The sequence below is a fragment of the Phyllobates terribilis genome, unplaced genomic scaffold (assembly GCF_046119375.1).
Source record: "Phyllobates terribilis strain yellow unplaced genomic scaffold, ASM4611937v1 Scaffold_7__3_contigs__length_470593459, whole genome shotgun sequence".
Taxonomy (NCBI): Eukaryota; Metazoa; Chordata; class Amphibia; order Anura; family Dendrobatidae; genus Phyllobates; species Phyllobates terribilis.
The window spans coordinates 81,305,873-81,328,812 of NW_027362767.1; the positions used below are offsets into that span (position 1 = coordinate 81,305,873).

Sequence of the window (22,940 nt, forward strand, 5' to 3'; positions counted from 1 at the left end):
TATAGAGCAGCAAACGCAGATGCTTGTCAAGAATTTGATGAGCGGTAGTTGCCACTATTTCTGAACTGGGCGAAAATGCCGTTAGAACCCCCTTTATTATGGGGGTCAGCTGCATCCTGCTAGTGCATTGTTAATTTGACCTGGTGTTGGTATGGCTGCTTTCCTTTTTGTGATATTTTTTGTATTTATGTCCTTTTCTGTTAGCCAACAATGCAGTGAGAACTCCAAAAGTCACAAAATTTTAGTGCAGCCTTGTGCCATAAAAATGGCACACAAGAATGTTGAGCCAGAACAAAGTCTACGTATGAATATTCTCACAATTTTTTAAAAGTTGGAAATAGGAGGGCATTAGTGATGAGCGCAAATGCTCGTTACTCGAGTTTGCAGAGGGTGCTCGAGTATGCACCAAGTATCGCGGGTGATCGAGTGACAAGTTCGAGTCCCTGAGGCCGCATGTTCCGTGGCTGTTACACAGCCACAAAATATGCAGGGATTGCCTGACATACACAGGTAATCCCTGCATGTTTTGTGGCTGTGTAACAGCCACTAAACATGCAGCCGCAGGGGCTCGAACATGTCACTCGAGCACCCGCGATACTCTGTGCATACCCGAGCACCCCAGGCAAACTCACGTAACAAGCACTTGCGCTCATCACTACAGGACACAATTCATTTAAGGTTAAGCTACACCAAAACTTTGGGTTTAGGCTCCGTCATCATGCAATGCAGCTGTATCTAACTTCCAAGTGGTTTGAGATCGGGCATGCTTGTCCAGTTTAGAAAACCAAATTTATTATTATTATTTCCTCTCATTCTTAAGGAGGAGGACCTGTCCAGTCCTGTATTAGGCCTCATTCAAACATCAGTATTTTTTCAGGATTTTGCATCAGTGTTTGAATACCAAAGCCAAGAGTGGAATTTACAGAGAAAAACTATAATTGAAAGATTGACACCTGTTCTGAATATTGGAGACTCTTCTGCTTTTGGCATACAAATATTGATAAAAAAAAATACTGGTGTGTGAATGAGGCCTTACACAGACAAAACGGTGATTTGAATGGGCACTGGATGATGCTTAATTTTTCCTTTGATTTCTCCAGAGAATAATAGCTGGGGGATTCAGCAAGTTGACATCCTGTGATTAGCTTACTGTCCAGGAACCCATTTAAGAAGTAACGATTGTTGGAAGTGGGCAATCCCTTTAAGTAAAGGCCAGTGGTACATTTCCAGAATGGGCATCGAGGTAAATGAAATCACAAGGGCATGAAGATTTGCATAAACTAAATTTTCAGTCTTTGCCTTGAATTAGACTTTGCATATATTCATCTTTGAATGCCATGTTATGATTTGCATACAAAAAGGTATTGTAAATAAAAGTTTATTAATTTTGTAAATGGCTTGTGTCATGTACACACTCGTCTGCACATGACGTGGGTTGTGACTGCAAAGATAAATTCATCTCCTCTCACTCAACCTCTGTTATAGGCTGCAAAGTGAGCATAAATCACAACACAGCACAGTCCACACTTCCAAAAAAATCCCCAGAATATACACTTCCATCTTACAGTGAAAGGCCACACACTCTCCGAAAAGGCTATGGATTCTTTAGAGCACACAAGGACCAAACTTATCAGTTTTAATATAAAACATGCAGTGCTTACAAGAAAAGGCATGGAAAAAAAGAAAAACTCAGGTAAGTAGTTATAAAATAAAAAAGGAGAAATAACAAATACCTAAACATTTCCATTTAAAGATGTTCTTTATATGCCTCGTTCTGGACTCAAGTTTCCAGGACGGCCTATATTGTTTTATCGGAGGTCTGTAACAGGATCTTGGTCTAATGAGGAGGCGAGTACACTGCATATTAAATACCGTGTGCTCTCCAAAACCCCCTCCCTATAGTAAATGGGAGATGTCAAGTTTGGCTACAAAGGACCATCTGCCCAGCTTTGAAGCTTGGGCTCATGTCAGGAATAACGCTCTCTGTAGTCTCAGTGACAGCCCCCTCCATTATCATTGCAGGTCAGGAAGACATCAGGAACTAAGAGTTCATAAATGCTATGACACTTTGAATGTGAATGGCAGACTATCTAATGTCAGGTTACTGATCTTATAATTTCCTTACATCTTACATTTACTTATTTTACACTGATCCTGGGTAACATCTTGCAATATTCAGAGCGGTCGTCAGAATTCTTCATATTTCAGAAGTGAAACCTCATTCCTTTCCGGCTCAACCTCAGCTCACAGTTTGTTCTGGTATCTTAAATTTTGAGATTAGCCACCATTTATACTAAATACAGTATAATAATCCGATATACAGAAACCTGACAAATTTATAATCTGCGACTAAGTGCATCAATTTGTGAAAGGTTTACCAAATATTTTGAAACATAAATATTGCATAAAATATGAAGCACAATAATCAATAATTGTTAGACTATTTTTTGTGTACTGCCAATCACAGGAACACCGAGATTGTATTGTATCATCGTGGAGATGATGTGCAGTAGATGCAAGGTGTATTTGTTAATGTCTTTTATTTTGATGACGTTTTCAAACCACCTCAATAAAGAAAAGAAAAAGTCTTACTTTTCTGTAGACAATCATGTTAGGAGTGTTGTCCTCAGGGTCTGTAACTCCGACGACACTTGCATCAGAAGACTGAGCCATGATTGGGATTTTTTACAGACACTGAAATAAAAAACAGAGCATACAGTGAATCTTCTTGGTAAATTAAATAGAGTAGATTGATGATTCTGTGTTTTATTAAGGAAAAAAAACAACATAAGCAGATCTGTCTGTAACTAGATGCTAAACTTTCAAGTTGTCAGCCCCATCACATACACGGATTCATTTACTGCCAGAAGCATGTGCAGAGATGACGATGTATGCAAATGAACAGAACTGACTTATTGGTGTTATTATTTTTGTGCTCAATTTTTATTAACCTATCATCACTTGCCATTAATAACCTAATAATTTATTAAGAACTGGAAAATACAATAAGGTGCAGTAATGTGTCTATGACCTTGCATGAACTGAAGCAATTGAGGATGTACAATAGTTTGGTTTCTATGTTAGTTTATTGAATTTAAAGAGAACCTGTCTGCAGGATTTTGCTATGTAAACTACAGACAGGGCCATATTACTGCTGTAATACGGATTTAAAATTATACCTGCTGTGAAGAATATGGGGAACATAATTTCATGCCAATCGATTGTATCATATCTGGTCTGAGATTATTGAACTCTTTCAAAATGTGAAGCTGAGACAAGACACCTGGCTCAGTAGGTGGTCCAGCTACAAAGTGGAAAAACTCACACCCCTAGCAGCCTAGCTGGGACCAAGGCTTTTCTGGCAGGACGAACCCTTGCTGGGAGCCCAAGCTGCTTAACTGCTTCAAAGAAACTCCCCCCAGACAGACGGGAGACGTAATTTCATAAGGAGTTATGGAGTTATTTTAAGTCTTCGTCATATACCAGGTAAATTTCCAAGATAGCAAGAACAGGACGAATGTCTGCCTGGGCCTCGACCCGTTCTAGCACCCTGGGGTTGGGAGATACGTTGAACATCTAGTAGAAGCCAGGTAGCAAAGCCGTGTTTGGTCACCAAGTGTAACAGGGGCCCAGCCGGATCCGATGGTGTGAAAACCACCTCCCTATGACCTTCCATTGAGAAGTTATGATCCATCATAGGTTTTGGAGTTACAGCTCCCAGACCCAAGCGGCGGGAAAGGGATTGACTGACCAAGGTGTTAATTGCTCATGCGAAGCTGTGGCCCGGCGGTCTCTTCTAAAGGGAGGTCACACCGTCGTATTCGAAGAAACCAGAAACAACTGGCACTCAGCACCTCCCATGTGGTTGTGAAGCACCAAAGCTTAACACCTAACTGGTAACTGACTTTTGTATCAGCTGCTCATACTTATTGTACTACAACCTGTATTTCCATATCTTACCATTGTATATATATATATATCCATTGTGTATATAGTGTTTTGTCTAATGTGCCATTAAGGCGATTAAATATCCAATCTAACCTTGGTCTGCTCATTTATCTCGATCCACGAATCCGTGTTCTCGGTTTAACGTCACATGCTACTTGGGCAGGTTTCTGGCCCGATATAATCCCGTTAACGGATAGGGTTTATATCTAACGAGAAAATGGTGGCAGTCCTACCAGGCTGGCAAGGCTCTGTTTCACTGGAGCTAGTGAAGGGGGGTCTCTCAGCCTGTCAGGGTTGTGAGCGAGTGTTGTGTCACGCTGTCAGTTGCGTGGGCCACCCTCTCTCACTCCCCGTACCTGTTTGGACAAGGGGTGTCTGTGTAAAACTGTGCCAAGCTGACATTAAGTATCCCCAGAGGTTACGAAATGTCACGTTGGTGAATGTGTGGAGACCGTACCAAGTGACCCTCTGACATATTAGTGACATCAGGCAGGGCTGCGAGGTGCAGTTCTTCACACCTACGATGAAGAAATCTGCTTTGTGATTTTTGTGTAATGAGTGTTTAAAGTTTTGCTATAATCATGTCTTTGTGCATCAGGGCGGGACTATGGACAGTCTCTTTTCTTGTTGCTATGGCCAATCCAACTGCCTCGTATTTGAATGACCAGTCACTGATCCATCAGTGACCGGCCTTCTATTTTAAATATCGCGACTGCACAGTACTTTATTTTGTCTCCAAATAGCATTGGGTCTCCTACAAAACGGCGCCAGCGGCAGCGCATGCAGGGTCGCATGTAAAAGTCCATAATAATTCTCAATCTGCGCATGCGCTGCTGCCTAGAGGACCCCCAGTGCTGGAGCGCGCAGAACAGGAGACCGCGCTGAAGAGGAGACCGTAAACATTGCGCTGGTCTTCTGGGCACGGTGGGCGGCACATGCACAGATTGAGAATTCGTATACACTTATGATGTGACCGCGCATGCGCCGCCACCATTTTGTGGGAGACCTAATGTTTTTTTGTAGACAAAATAAAGTACTGCGCAGGCGCGATATTTAAAATAGAAGACAGATCACTGATGGATCAGTGACAGGTCATTCAAACAGGAGGTAGAGGGAGGGGCCAGAGCAACAAGAAAAGAGACTGTCCATAGTCCCGCCCCGATGCACGAAGACATGATTATAGCAAAACTTTCAACACTCATTACACAAGAATCAGAAAATGGATTTCTTCACCACAGGTATCATTTTAATCAGTATTAGAGTACGAATATGGCCCTGTCTGTAGTCTACAAAGCAAAAGCCTGCTGACAGGTTCTCTTTAAAGAGATTGTAACTTTTCTTAAAAAAATCTAAACAGTCAAATAAAAATAAAGCAACTTTGAAACAGAAACCTTGTTAGTAAGAAACAATTCTCAGCTCTCTGTATACTGGGATAAAATAGTTATTCCTGGAATTTCTGGAGTTCCTAGGGATGTATAATTTTACTCTCAGGTTATCAACACTTATTAGGGTATGTGCACACGATGCAGAAATGAAGCAGAAAATTTCTGCATCATTTCTGCATCTCCCTGGCAGAAAAAACGCATGCAGATTGTGCATGCGTTTTTCCTGCAGAATACATGCGGATCCACATGCAGATTCACATGCGTTTCCGCATGCAGATTGACAAGCGCTTTCCAGGCGATGTTAGCATCACCTGGAAAGTGCTTGATAACTAGGTCACACTATATAAATCCATGCAAACAGCATGGATTTATACAGTGTGACCCGAGAGAGTGTATATACTTACCTCCGATGGCCCGCGCTGTCCTGCTTTACACTCCGTTCTCCCGGCTGCCGGCAACTTTGAATTGAAAGACCTGCCGACGTCAGCGTCACGTGACCCGTCACATGACTCTGACGTCACCGCAGGTCCTACAACTCACTGCAAGTGCCGGGAACCAAGCAGGAGCGCTGCGCGGGCCGACAGAAGGTAAGAATACATTTATTTTTTATTTTATTCTTCTTTTTACAGCTTTTTTAATGGTACCTGGGTGTGGATGAGACTCTCCTCTCCTCCACACCCGGGTACCATCCGCACATTAGAACGCACCAATTACGCAAGTACAAATGCTGTCTTGCGGAATTGGCGCGTTCTAATGCAAGTCAATGGCGGCGAAATCGCCGCGTTTCCGCAAAATTAATTGACATGCTGCGGATTTTTGACCGCAGCGTTAACGCTGCGGAAAAATCCGCATCATGGGCACAGCACATGCGGATTTCCATTGGGGAACATTGCTGCCCTTCTACCATGCGTTTTTCATGCGTTTCCGCGGCGTTTACGCAACTGCAAAAACGCCGCGGAAACGCATGAAATACGCATCGTGTGAACACAGCCTTATAGTAAAGGTAAATGGAAACAGCATTCCACGTATCCCAGAATTTCCTACCAAAACACTTTTATTAACAGGAATCTGTCAGCAGGGTTTTGCTATGTAACCTGACATCAGCATGATGTAGGGACAGAGACCCTCATTCCAGTAACGTGTCAATTAGTTTACTCAGTGCAGAATTTATGATACAATTGGAGTTTTGTCTGCTACAGATCTAGCAGAGCTTGGAATGCTGAGCAGTATATAACCACGCCGACACCACTATACAATGTATAGTGACAGAAAGCTGCTAATCAGTGGTGGGGGCAGAGTTGGACCAGGAGGCACGAGACACCTAGTCCTGTAATGATAATTAGTGTTGATCGAATTTGTTCGGCGAATGTTTGAAAATTTCAAATTCGGCACAAATATGGCACATTCGGATTCATGATCGCAAAAGTGGGCAAATTTTCTTAAAATTGGAAAAGTTCAACGAATTTGCGCGAGACCGAGAATAAAGGGCAACCACAGCGTTTTGATCAGTTTTGTTAGCATAGTTCAAGTGTATGATGAGCGGTGACATGTGCCAGGTGAGTGTGGGGGCTGTGGAGAGCTTAGAGCAGGTCAGATCAGCGGCACACTGTTTTGTTTTTCCTGTGGGCGGTAACTTTAACTGAGGAAAGCGCGGCCAGCCAATCATAGTGCAGGAAGCATTTACACTGTCCAGACATAAGGGCTTCTGCAATTGGCTGCAGAAATCACATGTCCTCTCAATATAAAAAGGGGCCATGTTCCCTCAGCGCCATTATAGCCATGGCACTGCTGGAGACAGACGCAGCTCAGTGTTCTCCTGTGTAATGAGAGATATTAGCTAGATAGATGGGCGCTTGTGTGGTAGTCAGATGGGGAACACTGATCTACACTAACTCCAGTCCTCAAGTCCCACCAACAGGTCAGGTTTTCAGGATCTCCTTAGTATTGCACAGGTGATGGAATTATTGCCTGTGCAGGTGATGGAATTATCACCTGTGCAATACTAAGGAAATCCTGAAAACATGACCTGTTGGTGGGCCTTGAGGACTGGAGTTGGGGAACCCTGGTGTAGATAATTCCTGGCCTGTGTACCTCTGCAACCGCTGGTACAGCACATTTATGGTGTTCTTGTGCAAGTACTGTGATTTTGACAGAAACAGAGGGCCCATGCCATACAATAGTGCTGTGCACCGCTGGTATAGCGCTCCATGTCTCAGTATACCTTGAATCTTTTTTTGCACTTGCTAATGTGATCAAGCAAGCGCAGTGCACCTTTTCATTTAGTGGGGTTGAAATTGTGCTCTGCACAGTCTGCAGAGCTTCTTATTGCAGAGCACAAAATCTGTTTTGTTTTTTTTCTGTTGCTATTGTGATATTGAAAGCGGTGTGCACTAAAGCTTTTTTTAGTGTCAGGTACTATATTAGTGGAGTTGAACTTCAGGTGGTTTCAGAGTAAAAAAATAATTTTTTTCTCTTTCTACGCCCAGTCCAACAAATATTTTTTCCTATACCTATATATATTTTTGGTTGGCAGGCAGAGTCCACCAAAGGTTTTTTACTGTGGCAAAGTTGATCCAGTCTGCTAAAAGGCAGATCCTATTTTAGTGGCATTGAACTTGTCCTGCTGTCACAGTAAAAAAAAAAAAAAAAACTTCTCTTACTAGGCCCAGTACAAAAAATATTTTTTCCTGTACCAAAAGTCATACAGTGCTATAAGCCAGCTACTACGTCAGTGGCGGTCAAAGTCAGACTGACGCAGAGCTTATGCAGAGTAACCCAAAAATATTTTTTGCTCTGAGTAAAGTAATACAGCTGGCTAGATTTGCGTTTGAAATATTTTGGAGCATATATTCTATGTCATACTGGCCTCATCCACATTCAAAAAAAAAATGTCTTCTGTTCCTAAAGTAATACAGCAGGGGACATCTCAGTTTGAAATTGTTTGGAGAATATCTCGTAGGTTTTATCGGCCTCGTGCACACTAACAAATTTCTTTTGTCTGTTAGTAACGTTATATGGCAGGCAATATCTTACTTTGTCATTTAGTGTCGCTGAAATTCAGGTGTGTGCTGAGCTATTGCACAGGAAAAAAACATTTTTCTTTAGTTAATTGCGAGCTCCTACCACTGTATCTGACCAACATGAGTGGGAAAAAGAGAGGGCGTAGTGGAAGGGGGAATAGCCTTGGTGTTCAAGGTGTACGTGGGGTATGTGGTAATGTTAGTAAAAGCACTAGTGAACCAACACAAACAGGTCCTATCCAAAGACAACTAACAACTTATGTTAGTGGACGGCCTACTGCACTCCCTTCCTTTGGCAGCCGCACAGCAATACGCCTTGTTGATAAGGCCTAGAAAGAGCAGGTGATCCAGTGGATGGCAAGTACTGCTTCCAGTGCCCACTCCTCTTCTTCCTCCACCTCAACATCACACACAGTACAGTCCACAGAGGTGGCACCCCAATTACCCATGCTTCCCCCCCGCATCACAACTGGCCAACTGCCCAACTGACTGTAGCGAACCACACATGGGCGAGTCTGTAGAACTCTTCACCCATTCTACACCAGGGCATCAGAAGTGTAATCCAAACAGTCACAGAGTCAAGGGGAGGAAAGCATCTGCACCAATGCCCAAAATTTTTTAAGCTTGGATTCGGGGCAGGACGAAGTAGGGTCCGAGCAGGTTCCTGACCCTCGTCACCAGACGTTAACCGGAGGGGAGGGAGGTGATCCAGATGAGACTCAGATACCTGAGGCTCATGCGGACTGTACTGTGCTGTCAGGGCAACAAGAGGAGAGGGGTCACTCTGAGGGCGAGGAATGGGATAACACATTGGATGATGACGAGGTTGAACATCCTACTTGGTGTCAACCCAGAATCACGCAGCCGAGTAGCTCATCTGAGGAGCTGGAGGAGGAAGACGAGGAGGTAACATTTCACCCAACGGCGCAGACACGGAGTGATGTAAGCACGAGGAGCACTGCATCCTTAGCCACAACAGTGGCTGTGGCCAGCAGCGGTCAGAGGTCTGCAGCTCGCAGGGACAGCAAGGGTTGCCTAGTATGGGCCTTTTTTGTCACTGCAAAGGATGAGCAAACTCATGTTATCTGCAAACTTTGCAATAAAAAGCAGCAGACATCACCCGCTCCTTGTCTAAATCTACATGAGCCAGGGTGCATTTCACCACAGACACCTAGACGAGTAAGCATGACCAAGGGCGTTACATCTCGCTGACTGGGTACTGGGTGACTCTGGTGGCTTTGGGGCAGGTGGGGAAGGGGCTGCTCCACAAGTCTTGGAATCCCCAAGGCTTGCAGAAGCAACCTCCGTATTTCCCACTTCCTCGGCTGCTTATGCGTCCTCCACCTCCTCCAGGGCCTCCACCTCCGCACTCAACCTCTGCCTTAACGAGACACGCATTCCAAGGGTGCGGAGCGAATACACACCACCTCAAAACTGCGCAGTCAGGGCTCAACGTAATCAGGCGGTCTTTAAATTAATATGCCTTGGAGATCGCAGTCATACAGGTGAAGAGTTGTGGGCAGCTCTCCAGGCTCAGTTTGAGCAATGGCTGTCTCCGCTGAACCTAGAGCCAGGGAAGGCCGTGTGCGATAAAGGTGCGAACCGGTTAGCGGCCCTAGGCCGAGGCAAGCTCACACACGTACCTTGCATGGCTCATGTCCTCAACCTGGTGGTACAGCGATTTCTCCGCCACTATCCTGGTCTGGATGAGCTGCTTCAAAAAAGTACGGAAGCTGTGTGCTCACTTCCGCCGTTCGCACCCCTCATGTCATCGACTTGCATCGAGGTCTTTGTCCGTGCCAGTTAACAGGTTGATCTGCGATGTGCCGACACGGTGAAATTCCACTCTGCACATGTTGCAGCGACTGTGCCAGCAGCAACGAGCTCTGACGCAGTATGTCATGACGTATAGCTTGGGGAAACGCAGTACGGACTTGGGGCATATGACGTTTGTGGAGTGGGAACAGATTAAGGACCTCTGCACCCTTCTGCACGGTGTTGAAATGGCTACTAAACTGGTTAGCGCTGACTATGCCGTCATCAGCATCACTATTCCGGTCATATACATGCTGGAGCAAACTTCGAATAACCTGCGGCAGGAGGTGGTGGCCCCAGAAGAAGAGGGGGATTCGGAAGGGATACCAATGTCTCAAATTTCCAGACTGTCGTCACACAGGCGGATGCCAAGTGACGGTGGATTACAGCGATCGAGGGGGTTTGGTGATACCAGGCAAACTGTTAGTGAAGGTGCAAGAGCCGAGGAACTAATGGAGGAGAAAGCGGTGATGGGCGAGCAGCTGTCAGAGGATGAAGAGGATAATCATTCCCTCTCGTTTGAACGTGGTTGGCAGGAGGGGATGGAGGAAACAAGCATCAATGATACACAGCCCACAATACAGCCTGGCTTTGGACCTCCTGGAAGAGCCATGAGAGTGCCTTCTTGATGCACTATTTGCAACTAGTGTTGAGCGTATGTTCTGTTAACCCTTTCGCCGAGTATGCTCGGGCCAAGCTCTGAGTATTTACAGCTGCTCGGTGATATGTTTGAATCGCTCCCGTGTGCAAGATTTGCGACTGTTTGACAGTTTTAATACATGTGAGGAATGTCTATTTCTTACACATTCCTCACATGTAATAAAGCTGTCAAACAGTTGCAAATCATGCACACGGGAGCGATTCAAACATATCACCGAGCAGCTATAAATACTCGGAGCTCGGCCCGAGCATACTCTGAACAGAACATACTCGCTCAACACTATTTGCAACATGATCCCCGTATACTTAGGATTCAAAATAATGATGACTACTGGGTTGCCACTCTGTTAGATCCACGTTATAAGAGTCAATTTTGCCAGATGCTTCCCGTCCTGGAAAGGGACCCGCTTATGTTAGAGTATCGAAACAAGCTTTTAAGCAACCTTAATAGAGGTTTTCCCCAAGATAACAGTGAGGCACACAGTGTGCATCGTAGCTGTAGTCTTTCAACCTCTGGCACGTCAGTTCGTCAACGCCAAAACATTAGAAGCAGAGTAAGTGGCAGAAGCAATTTCTGAGAGTCCTTTTACACGTTTTTTGCACCAGTTCATGCACCAGCACAACAGAGTACAAGTCTGACATGTGGTGAACGACTGGAGAGGATGGTGCAGGAGTATCTAGAGTTCAATATCAATACCATCAGGGAGGGTTTGGACCCTTTTACTTTTTGGTCTTCAAAAATGGATGAATGGACTCAGCTCGTCTATCACGCCTTGGAGGTTTTATCATGTCCGGCAGCCAGCGTTCTCTCTGAACGGGTCTTCAGCGCTGCGGGTAGTGTCTTGACGGATAAGCACACCCGGCTGTCCCCTGAAAGTGTAGACGGCCTAAATTTCATCAAGATGAACAAGTTATGGATCTCCAAGGACTTTTGCACCCCAACTGCAGACTGTACAGAGTAGGCGATGTTGTCGTTTTGAGTGTGCTGCATTGATCTTTTGAAATTGCAGTCTGTTATATGGCTTCTGTGCCTGGTCTTGCTGCTGCTGCTGCAGGTTTTAGGCCCTAATTTTGGGTCTCCATCTCCTGAGTTGGCTGTACTGGAAGAGGTGTGGGTCTTATTTACACTATTTGTACATTAGTGAAATTGATGCCACTTTGCTGCCGTCTGCCACTAATTTTTTTAAATGTGGGAAATCCTGATTGAGTCTCCATCTATTGGGTTGGCTGTAGTGGAACCTTCCTGTTCTGCAGTCTAAGTTGTGTAAGGTTGCGTACCAGTCCTTGCTGCACTCCTGATACAGACTCTGCCTGCTGCACTCCTGATACAGACTCTGCCTGCTGCACTCCTGATACAGACTCTGCCTGCTGCACTCCTGATACAGACTCTGCCTGCTGCACTCCTGATACAGACTCTGCCTGCTGCACTCCTGATACAGACTCTGCCTGCTGCACTCCTGATACAGACTCTGCCTGCTGCACCATCTAGTCTCTCCTACTGGGTCCAGCTGCTGCGCGTCCGTTGGTCTGTCCCGGAGTGGCACCTGGCGTTCATCGGGAGCCAAGTCTAACCTCACCATCAAAGGCTCTAGTGAACAGTCTGGTGCTCGCTTAGTCACGCCCCTCCAGGCTCTCCGGGCTCTGTGGCACAGTGGTTCCACAAACCACGTCCATGACAGTGCGCCCTCGCAGGCAGGGTCCTCGCTCCTGTTGTACCAGTCAGTGACCCCTTTTGACATGTAGAGCGCAACTGAATAAATGTCGCTGTCACAGTAATAATAATTATAGTACATGTACTCTGGGTCAATTGATGGCACTTCCCTGGTGTCTACATCTAATTTGATGTGTTTTGGCAGCTTTTGGTCCAGTTTCTAGGTGTTGTATATGCATTTTTTTTTGGTCCCCCCATTGACTTCTATGGGATTCGTAAATGTTCGGCAAACATTCGGCGTATAAATTAGTTGAATATCAATTTGTTCGGCAAACTTTCCTGAACCAAACATTGAAATGTTCGCTCATGCCTAGTGATAATCTCCTGCTGATAAATCACTTATTTTATTGAAACAGCAAAACACAGCCTAGTAAATGACATCACTGGAATCAGGGTCTCAGATTACATAGCAAAAACCTGCTGATGGATTCCCTTTAAATGGTTAATTCAATCCACAGCCTCACACCGCTAGTACAGTAAGTTACAGTAGATCTAGGGTAAGGTATCCTTTGTCAGGCAAAGAGAGGAAATCAATGTTCCAAGGTTCGGGGTGTTTTTCCCCAATGTTGAACCCAATGCTGCGGTCTGTCTTGCTTGTGTGTCACCCCAGGCCTGGATGCCACAAACTTGTAAGGCTGTGTCTGAGAGCAGGAGGGAGGTTCTCTGGTCATGGACCATTTGCATGCAGCATCTCCTGTCCCAGGTCAGTAGGGGGAGCAGGCTGCCCCTATAAAAACTGGTACTGAGGGCAGGGTTAGGGAGACCAGGACCCACTTCTGAAGTATCCAGAAGGGTTCCCAGAAGCAGAGGGACAGGTCAGCCGCAGCTGAGGAGTCCAGGAGGCAAAGTAGGAGCAGAAAGCCAGGGACAGAGGCGACGAGAGCCGGTCCTGGCAGAGAGAAACTACATACCGGACACTGGGGTCCGAGGCTGTCAGGGTTGCAAGTCCTGCAGCAGATCATCAACCCGCAAGGGATTTCAGGTCCCTTGGCCAAGAAGCCTGGAGGTTCCGCCACACAGAGGGACCGGTACAGCACGGAGAAGCTACAGGTACCTAATGCCCGAGTCGCAAGCCATACAGGCGTAGTACACGGCAAGCTCAGGGACGTGGGCTATCATACCACTAAAGGGGGAGATAGTTAGCAAGGGCAGAAAGAGAACGGTAGGCCTACCCACTCACCCTGACCAACGGAGCTCGCCTGAATGCCCTCAGACACCCAGGTCCATTCCTAACCTGTACTCCTGTTGGGTCTTTGATAAGATCAGTAAAAGACCCTGGACTGCATTATTGGACTCTGTGTGATTACTGCTGCGCCTGCACCATCACCCCCAGCATCCTATCACACTGCCCTGAGGCTACACTCCTCCCGTGGGGAGTTGTACTATTCCCTGCTGCATCCCCAACACCAGCCTCAGCGGTCTGCCTTGCAGCGGCGGTCCTCCCTGACCGCAATCCACGGGTGGCGTAGTCGGACATTACCTAAAAACACATCATAGACTACCACTGGTCTGACCACCCTGAGCCACGGGATCGGGTCGCCACTACTACTCCCAGCATTGCCCTGAAGCCCGGTTTCGAGTGCCCCACGGCCCAGGGGGCGAGTCACTTGCTTTACACATTGGGTAAGAACACCCCAAACGCTGAAACATTGATTTCATCTCTCTTCAACTCCATGAATTCTTAATGAAGGGTACATTACATTGCTGTAATCTACAGTATAAGTGGTGTGAATCTATGGACTGAAGTTACCACTTAAAGTGTGGTCTGACACATATTCTGGGCTATGTGAAATGCTGTTCCTATTGACACTTAAACAAGTATTGAACCTTTTTAACACAGAACAGGCAGTCTAAATTTATCACCTGCTGTATGCTATTTTGGTGTAACCAGCACTTTTTTATTGCACGTGCAATTTATAATAGTGCATCCTAGCATTTATGTTAAACTTATGCTGAAAATGTGATGTGATCCAAACCAAAGGCCGGATTCAAATGGTCATATAAAAAACTGGGCAAGAAACATCTGCAAAATGTGAATAGGATCGGCTCCGCATACGGTACTCATATTGCACGTACTATTCTAATCTGTAAAAGGGACCAAATTAGCGCATGCTGCAACTTTTTCTCATGAACCATCAGTCCATGTGGGAAAATAATCATGTGCACTAGCATATTTGCTACAATTTATCCGTATGTTGTCTGTGTGTGGCCCATTTCTCACATGGACAGCACATGGACTAAAATAAAAACTTGCCAGAACTAGCTTTAAAGGGAATCTGTCAGCAGGTTTTTGTTATTTTATCCGAGAGCAGCATAATATAGGGCAAGAGAGCCTGATTTCAGCAATGTGTCACTTATTAGGCTGTGTGCTGTAGTTTTAATACAATCAGTGTTTTATCATCAGGGGATTATCACTAAAATACTAGGTGTCCTGTGCCAGGCAGTCCAGCTAATCAGTGTGACCTCGCCCCCACCACTGATTGGCTACTTCCTGTGTACACTCTAAGCATGCTGCCAAACAGGGGTGTGGGCGGGGTTATACACAGCTCAGCATTCTGACCACTGTTACATATAAAGCAGAGAAAACATGGATTCTATCAAAACTGCACCAAGCAGCGCAGTAAGTGACACATTGCTGGAATCAGTTTTTCTCCCCTACATCGTGCTGCTCTCAGATTACATAGCGAAAACCTTCTGCGAGATTTCCTTCAAGGGCACAGTCAGGCGATCCGTATAACACTGCATAGAAATACATGCTGTCACACTTGGGTCAGGAGAACCGACAGCCAGTCCGAGCATTATGCTGCGAACGTTGTCCGTGTTATACAGCCGTCTAGCTGCGCCCTAAGACAGACAGTTTTAGCTGTGTCAGTCTGAAAAAAATTAAGATCAGCGTTATCCACAAAGTCTATGTTGAATCTGGTTCTCTTCCTTTGCAGCTTCAATGTTTCCACCAGATTACAGTACAGACGAAAAGTTTGGACACTCCTTCTCATTTAAAGATTTTTCTGTATTTTTATGACTTTGAAAATTGTACATTCACACTGAAGGCATCAAAACTATGAATTAACACATGTGGAATTATATACTTAACAAAAAAGTGTGAAACAACTGAAAATATGTCTTATATTCTAGGCTCTTCAAAGTAGCCACCTTTTGCTTTAATGACTGCTTTGCACCCTCTTGGCATTCTCTTGAGCTTCAAGTTGTAGTCATCGGAAATGGGTTTCTCTTCACAGGTGTGCCCTGTCAGGTTTAATAAGTGGGATTTCTTGCCTTATAAATGTGGTTGGGACCATCAGTTGTGTTGTGCAGAAGTCAGGTGTATACACAGCTGATAGTCCTACTGAATAGACTGTTAGAATTTGTTTTATAGCAAGAAAAAAGCAGCTAAGTAAAGAAAAACGAGTGGCCATCATTACTTTAAGAAATGAAGGTCAGTCAGTCCGAAAAATTGGGCAAACTTTGAAAGTGTCCCCAAGTGCAGTTGCAAAAACCATCAAGCGCTACAAAGAAACTGGCTCACATGAGGACCGCCCCAGGAAAGGAAGACCAAGAGTCACCTCTGCTTCTGATGATAAGTTTATCCGAGTCACCAGCCTCAGAAATCGCAGGTTAACTGCAGCTCAGATTAGAGACCAGGTCAATGCCACACAGAGTTCTAGCAGCAGACACATCTCTTCAACAACTGTTAAGAGGAGACTTTGTGCAGCCGGCCTTCATGGTAAAATAGCTGCTAGGAAACCACTGCTAAGGACAGGCAACAAGCAGAAGAGACTTGTTTGGGCTAAAGAACACAAGGAATGGACATTAGACCAGTGGAAATCTGTGCTTTGGTCTGATGAGTCCAAATTTGAGATCTTTGGTTCCAACCACCGTGTCTTTGTGCGACGCAGAAAAGGTGAACGGATGGACCCTACATGCCTGGTTCCCACCGTGAAGCATGGAGGAGGAGGTGTGATGGTGTGGGGGTGCTTTGCTGGTGACGCTGTTGGGGATTTATTCAAAATTGAAGGTATACTGAACCAGCATGGCTGCCACAGTATCTTGCAGCGGCATGCTATTCCATCCAGTTTGCGTTTAATTGGACCATCATTTATTTTTCAACAGGACAATGACCCCAAACACACCTCCAGGCTGTGTAAGGGCTATTTGACCAAGAAGGAGAGTGATTGGGTGATACGCCAGATGACCTGGCCTCCACAGTCACCAGACCTGAACCCAATCGAGATAGTTTGTTGTGAGCTGGACCGCAGAGTGAAGGCAAAAGGGCCAACAAGTGCTAAGCATCTCTGGGAACTCCTTCAAGATTGTTGGAAGACCATTTCCGGTGACTACCTCTTGAAGCTCATCAAGAGAATGCCAAGAGTGTGCAAAGCAGTCATCAAAGCAAAAGGTGGCTACTTTGAAGAACCTAGAATATAAGACATATTTTCAGTTGTTCCACACTTTTTTGTTAAGTATATAATTCCACATGTGTTAATTCATAGTTTTGATGCCTTCAGTGTGAATGTACAATTTTCATAATTATGAAAATACAGAAAAATCTTTAAATGAGAAGGTGTGTCCAAACTTTTGGTCTGTACTGTATATCAGGGCAGAAACCACCAGCTTGTCATACATTGTTATGAATTGGTATTTAGCATTGATTTTATTTTATTTTTAGACATTTATAGCTTTTTATTTTTTGGACAAAGCTTTCAGTGATTAGATGTCATTACATTTTTGCATTGTTACTCATTTATTCTTACTGCCCTTCCTGTATGGGTTTTCTAGAACCATTTAGGCTAATGGTAACACACTGGTTATTGATGCATTAAAGCAAAAATAGAAATTCAACATTTCCAAGTCAACAAAAATTATTTAATGGAAGTTTTTTTTTTTGATGATGAGGTCAAATAGCTCGTAAAGTCAGGAAAATTACTCTTCTATTGATCGCAGAAGTGCGCTCTGAAATGCTATGGTTTTGTGTTATAAAAATCTTCTCACAGCAATTGTCCCACTGACTTATTCCTAGAGCTGGGGGTGTTCTTTTATTTTAGAGAGATTTAACAGTGTAAAACTGTTACACTTTATGCTGTTTAAGGCCAAATGCACACAAGGCAGTATGCTGAGAAGTTCACCCTTTATATGACAAACCCACAACAGTTGCACAATACTTTTTGCTAAAAAAAACAACCTGCAGTGGATATGAGATGTGTGCGCATACCCTGAGGTTTTATTCACATGAGGCAAATTTGTTGCAGAAATCTCAATAAGGCTATGTGCCCACGATGCAGAAATGCTCAGGATTTTTTCCTGAGCGTTTCTGCATCTCCTTGGCAGAAAAAAACGCATGCGGATTGTACATGTGTTTTCCTGCCAGGGACATGCGGATGTGAAGCGTTCTTCACATGCATTTCCGCATGCGGGTTATCAAGCGCTTTCCAAGCGATTTTAGCATCACTTGGAAAGTGCTTGTCAACTTGGTCACACTATATAAATCCATGCAACCAGCATGGATTTATATAGTGTGACCCGAGAGAATGTAAAAAAATAAAAAAATAATGTATACTTACCTTCCGATGGCCCCCACAGTCCTGATTCCCTCCGTCCTGGCTGCCGGCAGCGGTACACTGAAGGACCTGCCGACGTCAGCGTCGCGTGACCTGTCACATGATTATGACGTCAGCGCAGGTCCTTCAGTCCATTGCGAACTGCCGGCAAGCACAGACAAGGAGAGTGGGGGCCGCCAGAAGGTAAATATAATCTTTATTTTTTATTTTATTCTTTTTTTCACAGTTTTCTATGGTACCCGGGTCCGGAGGAGAGTCTCCTGTCCTCCACACCCAGGTACCATCCGCACATTAGAACGCATGGAATGCGCATCTACATATACAGTGATGTGTAATCCATGCGGCCTAATGCAAGTCAATGGCGGCGAAAACGCAGCACTTCCGCAAAATAATTGGTAGTGGTGCGTTTTTTTCCGCAATGATAGTCCGCAGCGGAAATTTCCGCAGCATGTGCACAGCACATGCGGACTATCATTGGGGAACATGGCAGGCCTTCTACCATGCATTTTTGCCGCTGCGGAAAAGCTTAAAAAACGCATCGTGGGCACAGAGCATAAGGGTATGTACACACAATGTTTTTTTCAGGCGAGTCTGCTGCAAAATCCGCCTGAAAAAAGACCGAAGAAACACTCAAAAGAATGAACATATGCATTTCTACGTAAGAACGATTTGCTATTCACATGTTATTTAAGTGTCTTTTAAACGCTTCACGTTTCTAAAGATACCAAGAGGTTAAAATAAGTAACCTGACCTTTCTTAGGTTATGTGCGCACGATCAGGAATTGTTTGCAGAAATTTCTGCAGCATTTCTGCAAGGTTCTGCACCTCTTGGCATTAGAAACGTTGTGGAAATTCCGCGCTTTTTTTGTGTTTTATGTGAGTTTTTGCCTGCGGATTTGTCATGCGTTTTTTCAAATGCATTGTATATGAAAAATGCAGGCAAATTCGAACAAATAATGAACATGCTGCTTCTTTTTCCACACATGAAATCCTGTCAGGAAAATCCCTGATCATGTGCACAGATCTTCCAAAATCCCATAGAAAATGCTGGGATAAGGTTTGCAATGCGTTTTTGGGGCCAAATTCACACGGATTTGTAAAACTAGTAAAACACACACCATGTGCACATAGCCTTAGGGTGTTTTCTCTGAAGATGTTACTATACAAGGAGAGAGAAGGAGAGAGACAGAGAGAGATTTTTTTTTTCTTTTACAAGTTCGGGTCTCCATTATTTTCAATGGAGTTCTGGTGGAAGTTCGGGTAATGTTCTGGTACCTGAACCAAACTTTCTGAAAAGTTCGGGTCAGGTACCAGAACCCGAACTTCCACCAGTCCGCCCATCCCAAGTGGTCTGCACATATTCTAATTGCTGTCAAAAAAACTCTTCAGATAAATGGAACGGATTCTCAGTTACAAACATTTTTACAACAAATCTTCCGCATTTGAACACACTTTAAAAGGACTCTTCTCTTTTGTCTTATCTCCTAAAAAGCCCCAAATTGTCCATCATGAATCTGGTCTAAGGAAGTACTAGTATTAATTCTCATACAGCACACTTTGATCACTTTTGTTAAAGCGGTTGTTGGTCGACTACTCAGACAACCCCTTCTCAATCACGGTCTTCCCCCAAAGTAAAATAATAACAGCTATACTCGCCTCCAGTGCAGTCGCTGCTCCAGCGGTGTCGACACTAGCTCTTCAAGGGCACATGTGTGGAAGTGAGAAAGCAGAGACTTCCTCTAGATGTCTAATTTGTCCATAGGAGGAAAGAATGAAGCGGACGCTGACTGGCTACAGGGCTCGTGTGACATAACGTCACGCAAGCCCCAGGAGAGCCAGTGCCAACACCGCTGGAATGGCGCCAGCACAAGAGGTGAAAATAGCTATTATTTTATAAGGGGGAACTTAGTGATTGAGAAAGGGTAGTCTGAGTAGTGACCAACCCCTTTTACGTATTTTTCAATCATTCCAATTGCCACAGTGTATAAAATGAAGCACCTAGCCATGAAGCTTGCAATTATAAACATTTGTGAAAGGACGGGTCATTCTAAAGAACTCACTAAATTCAAGTGTGGTTCTACAATAGGATGCCACCATTGCATCGTCAGTTTGTGAAATTTATCTCTCCTAAAATGTATTTATTTTACTCGCTTTAACATTAACACCAGCACAAAATTTGTGAGCTTTATGGCATGTGTTTCCATGGACAAGCAGCTGCATGCAAACCTTACATCACCAAGCGCAATGCCAAGAATTGAATGGACTGAGGTAAAGCATGGGAGCAGTTCTGTGGATTTACAAATAACGCTTTCCATCTGGCAGTCTGATGGACCAGTCTGGGTTTATCAAATGCCAGGAGAATGTTACCTTCCTGACTGCATTGTGAAAATTGTAAAGTTTGGTGGAGGATGGATAATGCTATGGGGAGTTGCTTTTCAGCTATGAACAAAGGCTACTCTAAGCCCGAAACGTGTTGGAAGGTTTTTGCTGTTGCACATTATTGTTGTCATTATTGCCAATATAAACACTTTATCAAGACAACTGTGGCACAGTGCACAAAGCAAAATACATAAAGACATGGTTGTGCGAGTTTAGTGTGGAAGAACTTGACTAGCCTTGTACAGGGCCCTGACCTCAACCCTATTGAACACCTTAAAGTGAATCTGTCACCACTTTGGAGTTATCAGACCTCTACTATGGCCATACAGGGTATAGAAAAGTAAATCTATACATACCTGTATGGCCATAGTAGAGGTCTGATAACTCCAAAGTGGTGACAGATTCTCTTTAGGGTATGTGCACACGATGCAGAAATGCTCAGGATTTTTTCCTGAGCATTTCTGCATCTCCCTGGCAGGAAAAAACGCATGCGGATTGTACATGCGGTTTCCTGCCAGGGACATGCGGAAATGAAGCGTTCTTCACTTTCATTTCCGCATGCAGGTTGACAAGCGCTTTCCAAGCGATTTTAGCATCACTTGGAAAGTGCTTGTCAACTTCACACTATATAAATCCATGCAACCGGCATGGATTTATATAGTGTGTGAATGTCAAAAAATAAATATATACTTTACCCTCTGATGGCCCCCGGTGTCCTGCTTCGCTCGGTCCCGGCTACCGGCAGGAAGACTGAAGGACCTGCCGCGGAAAAATCCGCATCATGGGCACAGCACATGCGGATTTCAATTGGGGAACATTGCTGCCCTTCTACCATGCGTTTTTCATGCGTTTCCGCGGCATTTACGCAACTGCAAAAACGCCGCGGAAACGTATGAAAAACGCATCGTGTGAACTCAGCCTTAAGGCCAGGGTCCCACCACTGTATTTTCTCTCATCCAGAAAATTGGTCCGATTATGCAAATCAGTTTGATCATCCTATGATCAGAGTGTAATCCGATTTACGGATACAAATCATGCATGCTGCGATTTCTTCCTCTGGCAAGCGCGGTCAGAGGAAAAAAATTGGACATGTGCATGGCCCCATAGACTAACCCTTAGGGTGAACTTGAACAGAGATCGTGAGCCTGTCCTACATCAGCCTACCCTCTCATCCTACTTCTGGATGAATGTGGAAAAACCCCACAGACACACACCAAAATCTTGTAGAAAGCCTTGTGGTACCAAAAAATGGGGGACCAACTCAAAATTAATGCCTACGGATGTAGAATGGGAGGTCATTAAAGGGGTTCTTCAGTCCAAACCGATAAGTTTGCAGTCACTCTGGTTTCAGACCTGGGAACGGAGGGAATGTATGAGTTATACATACTCCCGGGCAGTGGGCGTGGCCTTGCTCTTCATACACTTGTATGGAGAGAGGCCGCGCCCTCTGGTTGGCCACTCCCACTGGCCGGCTGCATCACTAGTCGGGGCGCCGCCTCGACTCTAAGCAAGTATATGGAGAGCGAGAGCGTGCCCACTGTATAACTCATATATACCCTCCAATCCCAGGTCTGAAACCGGCGCATCCACGCAGTGCACAGAGTCGGTTTGGACCGGACAACCCCTTTAAAACTCCTGTAGGTAAAATATGTAGGAAACAATACTTTTGCTCATATAGTATAACACAAAAGCATTACTTTTTTTTTATTAGATCATATTTATACCTATACATTCCCAGAAGTTTTGCATAATCACTATGATCAAATAATCAAACATGTAAGAGAACCTATAGCTGTCAGTCACTAAACCAGCCAACAGCTATCTTATGTGCATGCCCATTATTAGCCCTTATATTATATGTATGTTTCTGGTTTGAAAAAAAAAACAAAAAAACAGTTAACTCAATAATGAGAGATAAATTAATAGTATGTTCAAAATTAGCCAAACAAAACAAGCAAATAAAAATCTGACAAACACTGGTATTTCATCAGAAGTCGTGGTGGCAGAACACTTATTTCTGGAAACATTTTCAATCTCCTCTATGATTCTCACTAATTTTCCATTGTTGGGCTTCCTTCCCACAGCTTCTTTGAAGCAGACTTTCAATTTTAGGTCAGTCATGATCAAAGTCATTGTGAAATCAAAGATTTGTAGAAACCCTGGTGGAATGGGTTTTATAACTGTTAGCTGCCTCAAAGAGAAAAGGATTAACTGGTTGGCAGTTCTTCAAGGAGCCCGACCCGAAAACTGTTCAGGAGTAAGGTTCTGGCATGAGACTGATAGTGCAAAGAATTAAGCGAGTTCTTCCACGCATAACAGTGTGACTGTGAACAAATTATCAGTGCTACTGGATGTTATTTGTGCTGAGTGTTGTAATAATCGCTTAACACGACATAAATACCTACAAATATACAATGCATAAATGAATAAATAAAAGTATTAGTGTTGCAAACCTGATAGAATAATA

At 44.4% G+C, this 22,940-nt stretch overlaps 1 protein-coding gene across 2 annotated transcripts in view; it reads right to left on the reverse strand.

Annotated features, from left to right (window-relative positions):
* The window catches only part of RGS6 (regulator of G protein signaling 6), a 515,154-nt gene that overhangs the window by 425,817 nt on the left and 66,397 nt on the right, over window positions 1-22,940 (reverse strand). For both annotated transcript variants that reach the window (XM_073638881.1, XM_073638882.1), the window contains exon 2: window positions 2,593-2,694. In XM_073638881.1, the coding sequence (XP_073494982.1) occupies window positions 2,593-2,673 (81 nt within the window). In that variant the 5' untranslated portion in view covers window positions 2,674-2,694. The remainder of the gene's footprint in view (window positions 1-2,592; window positions 2,695-22,940) is intronic.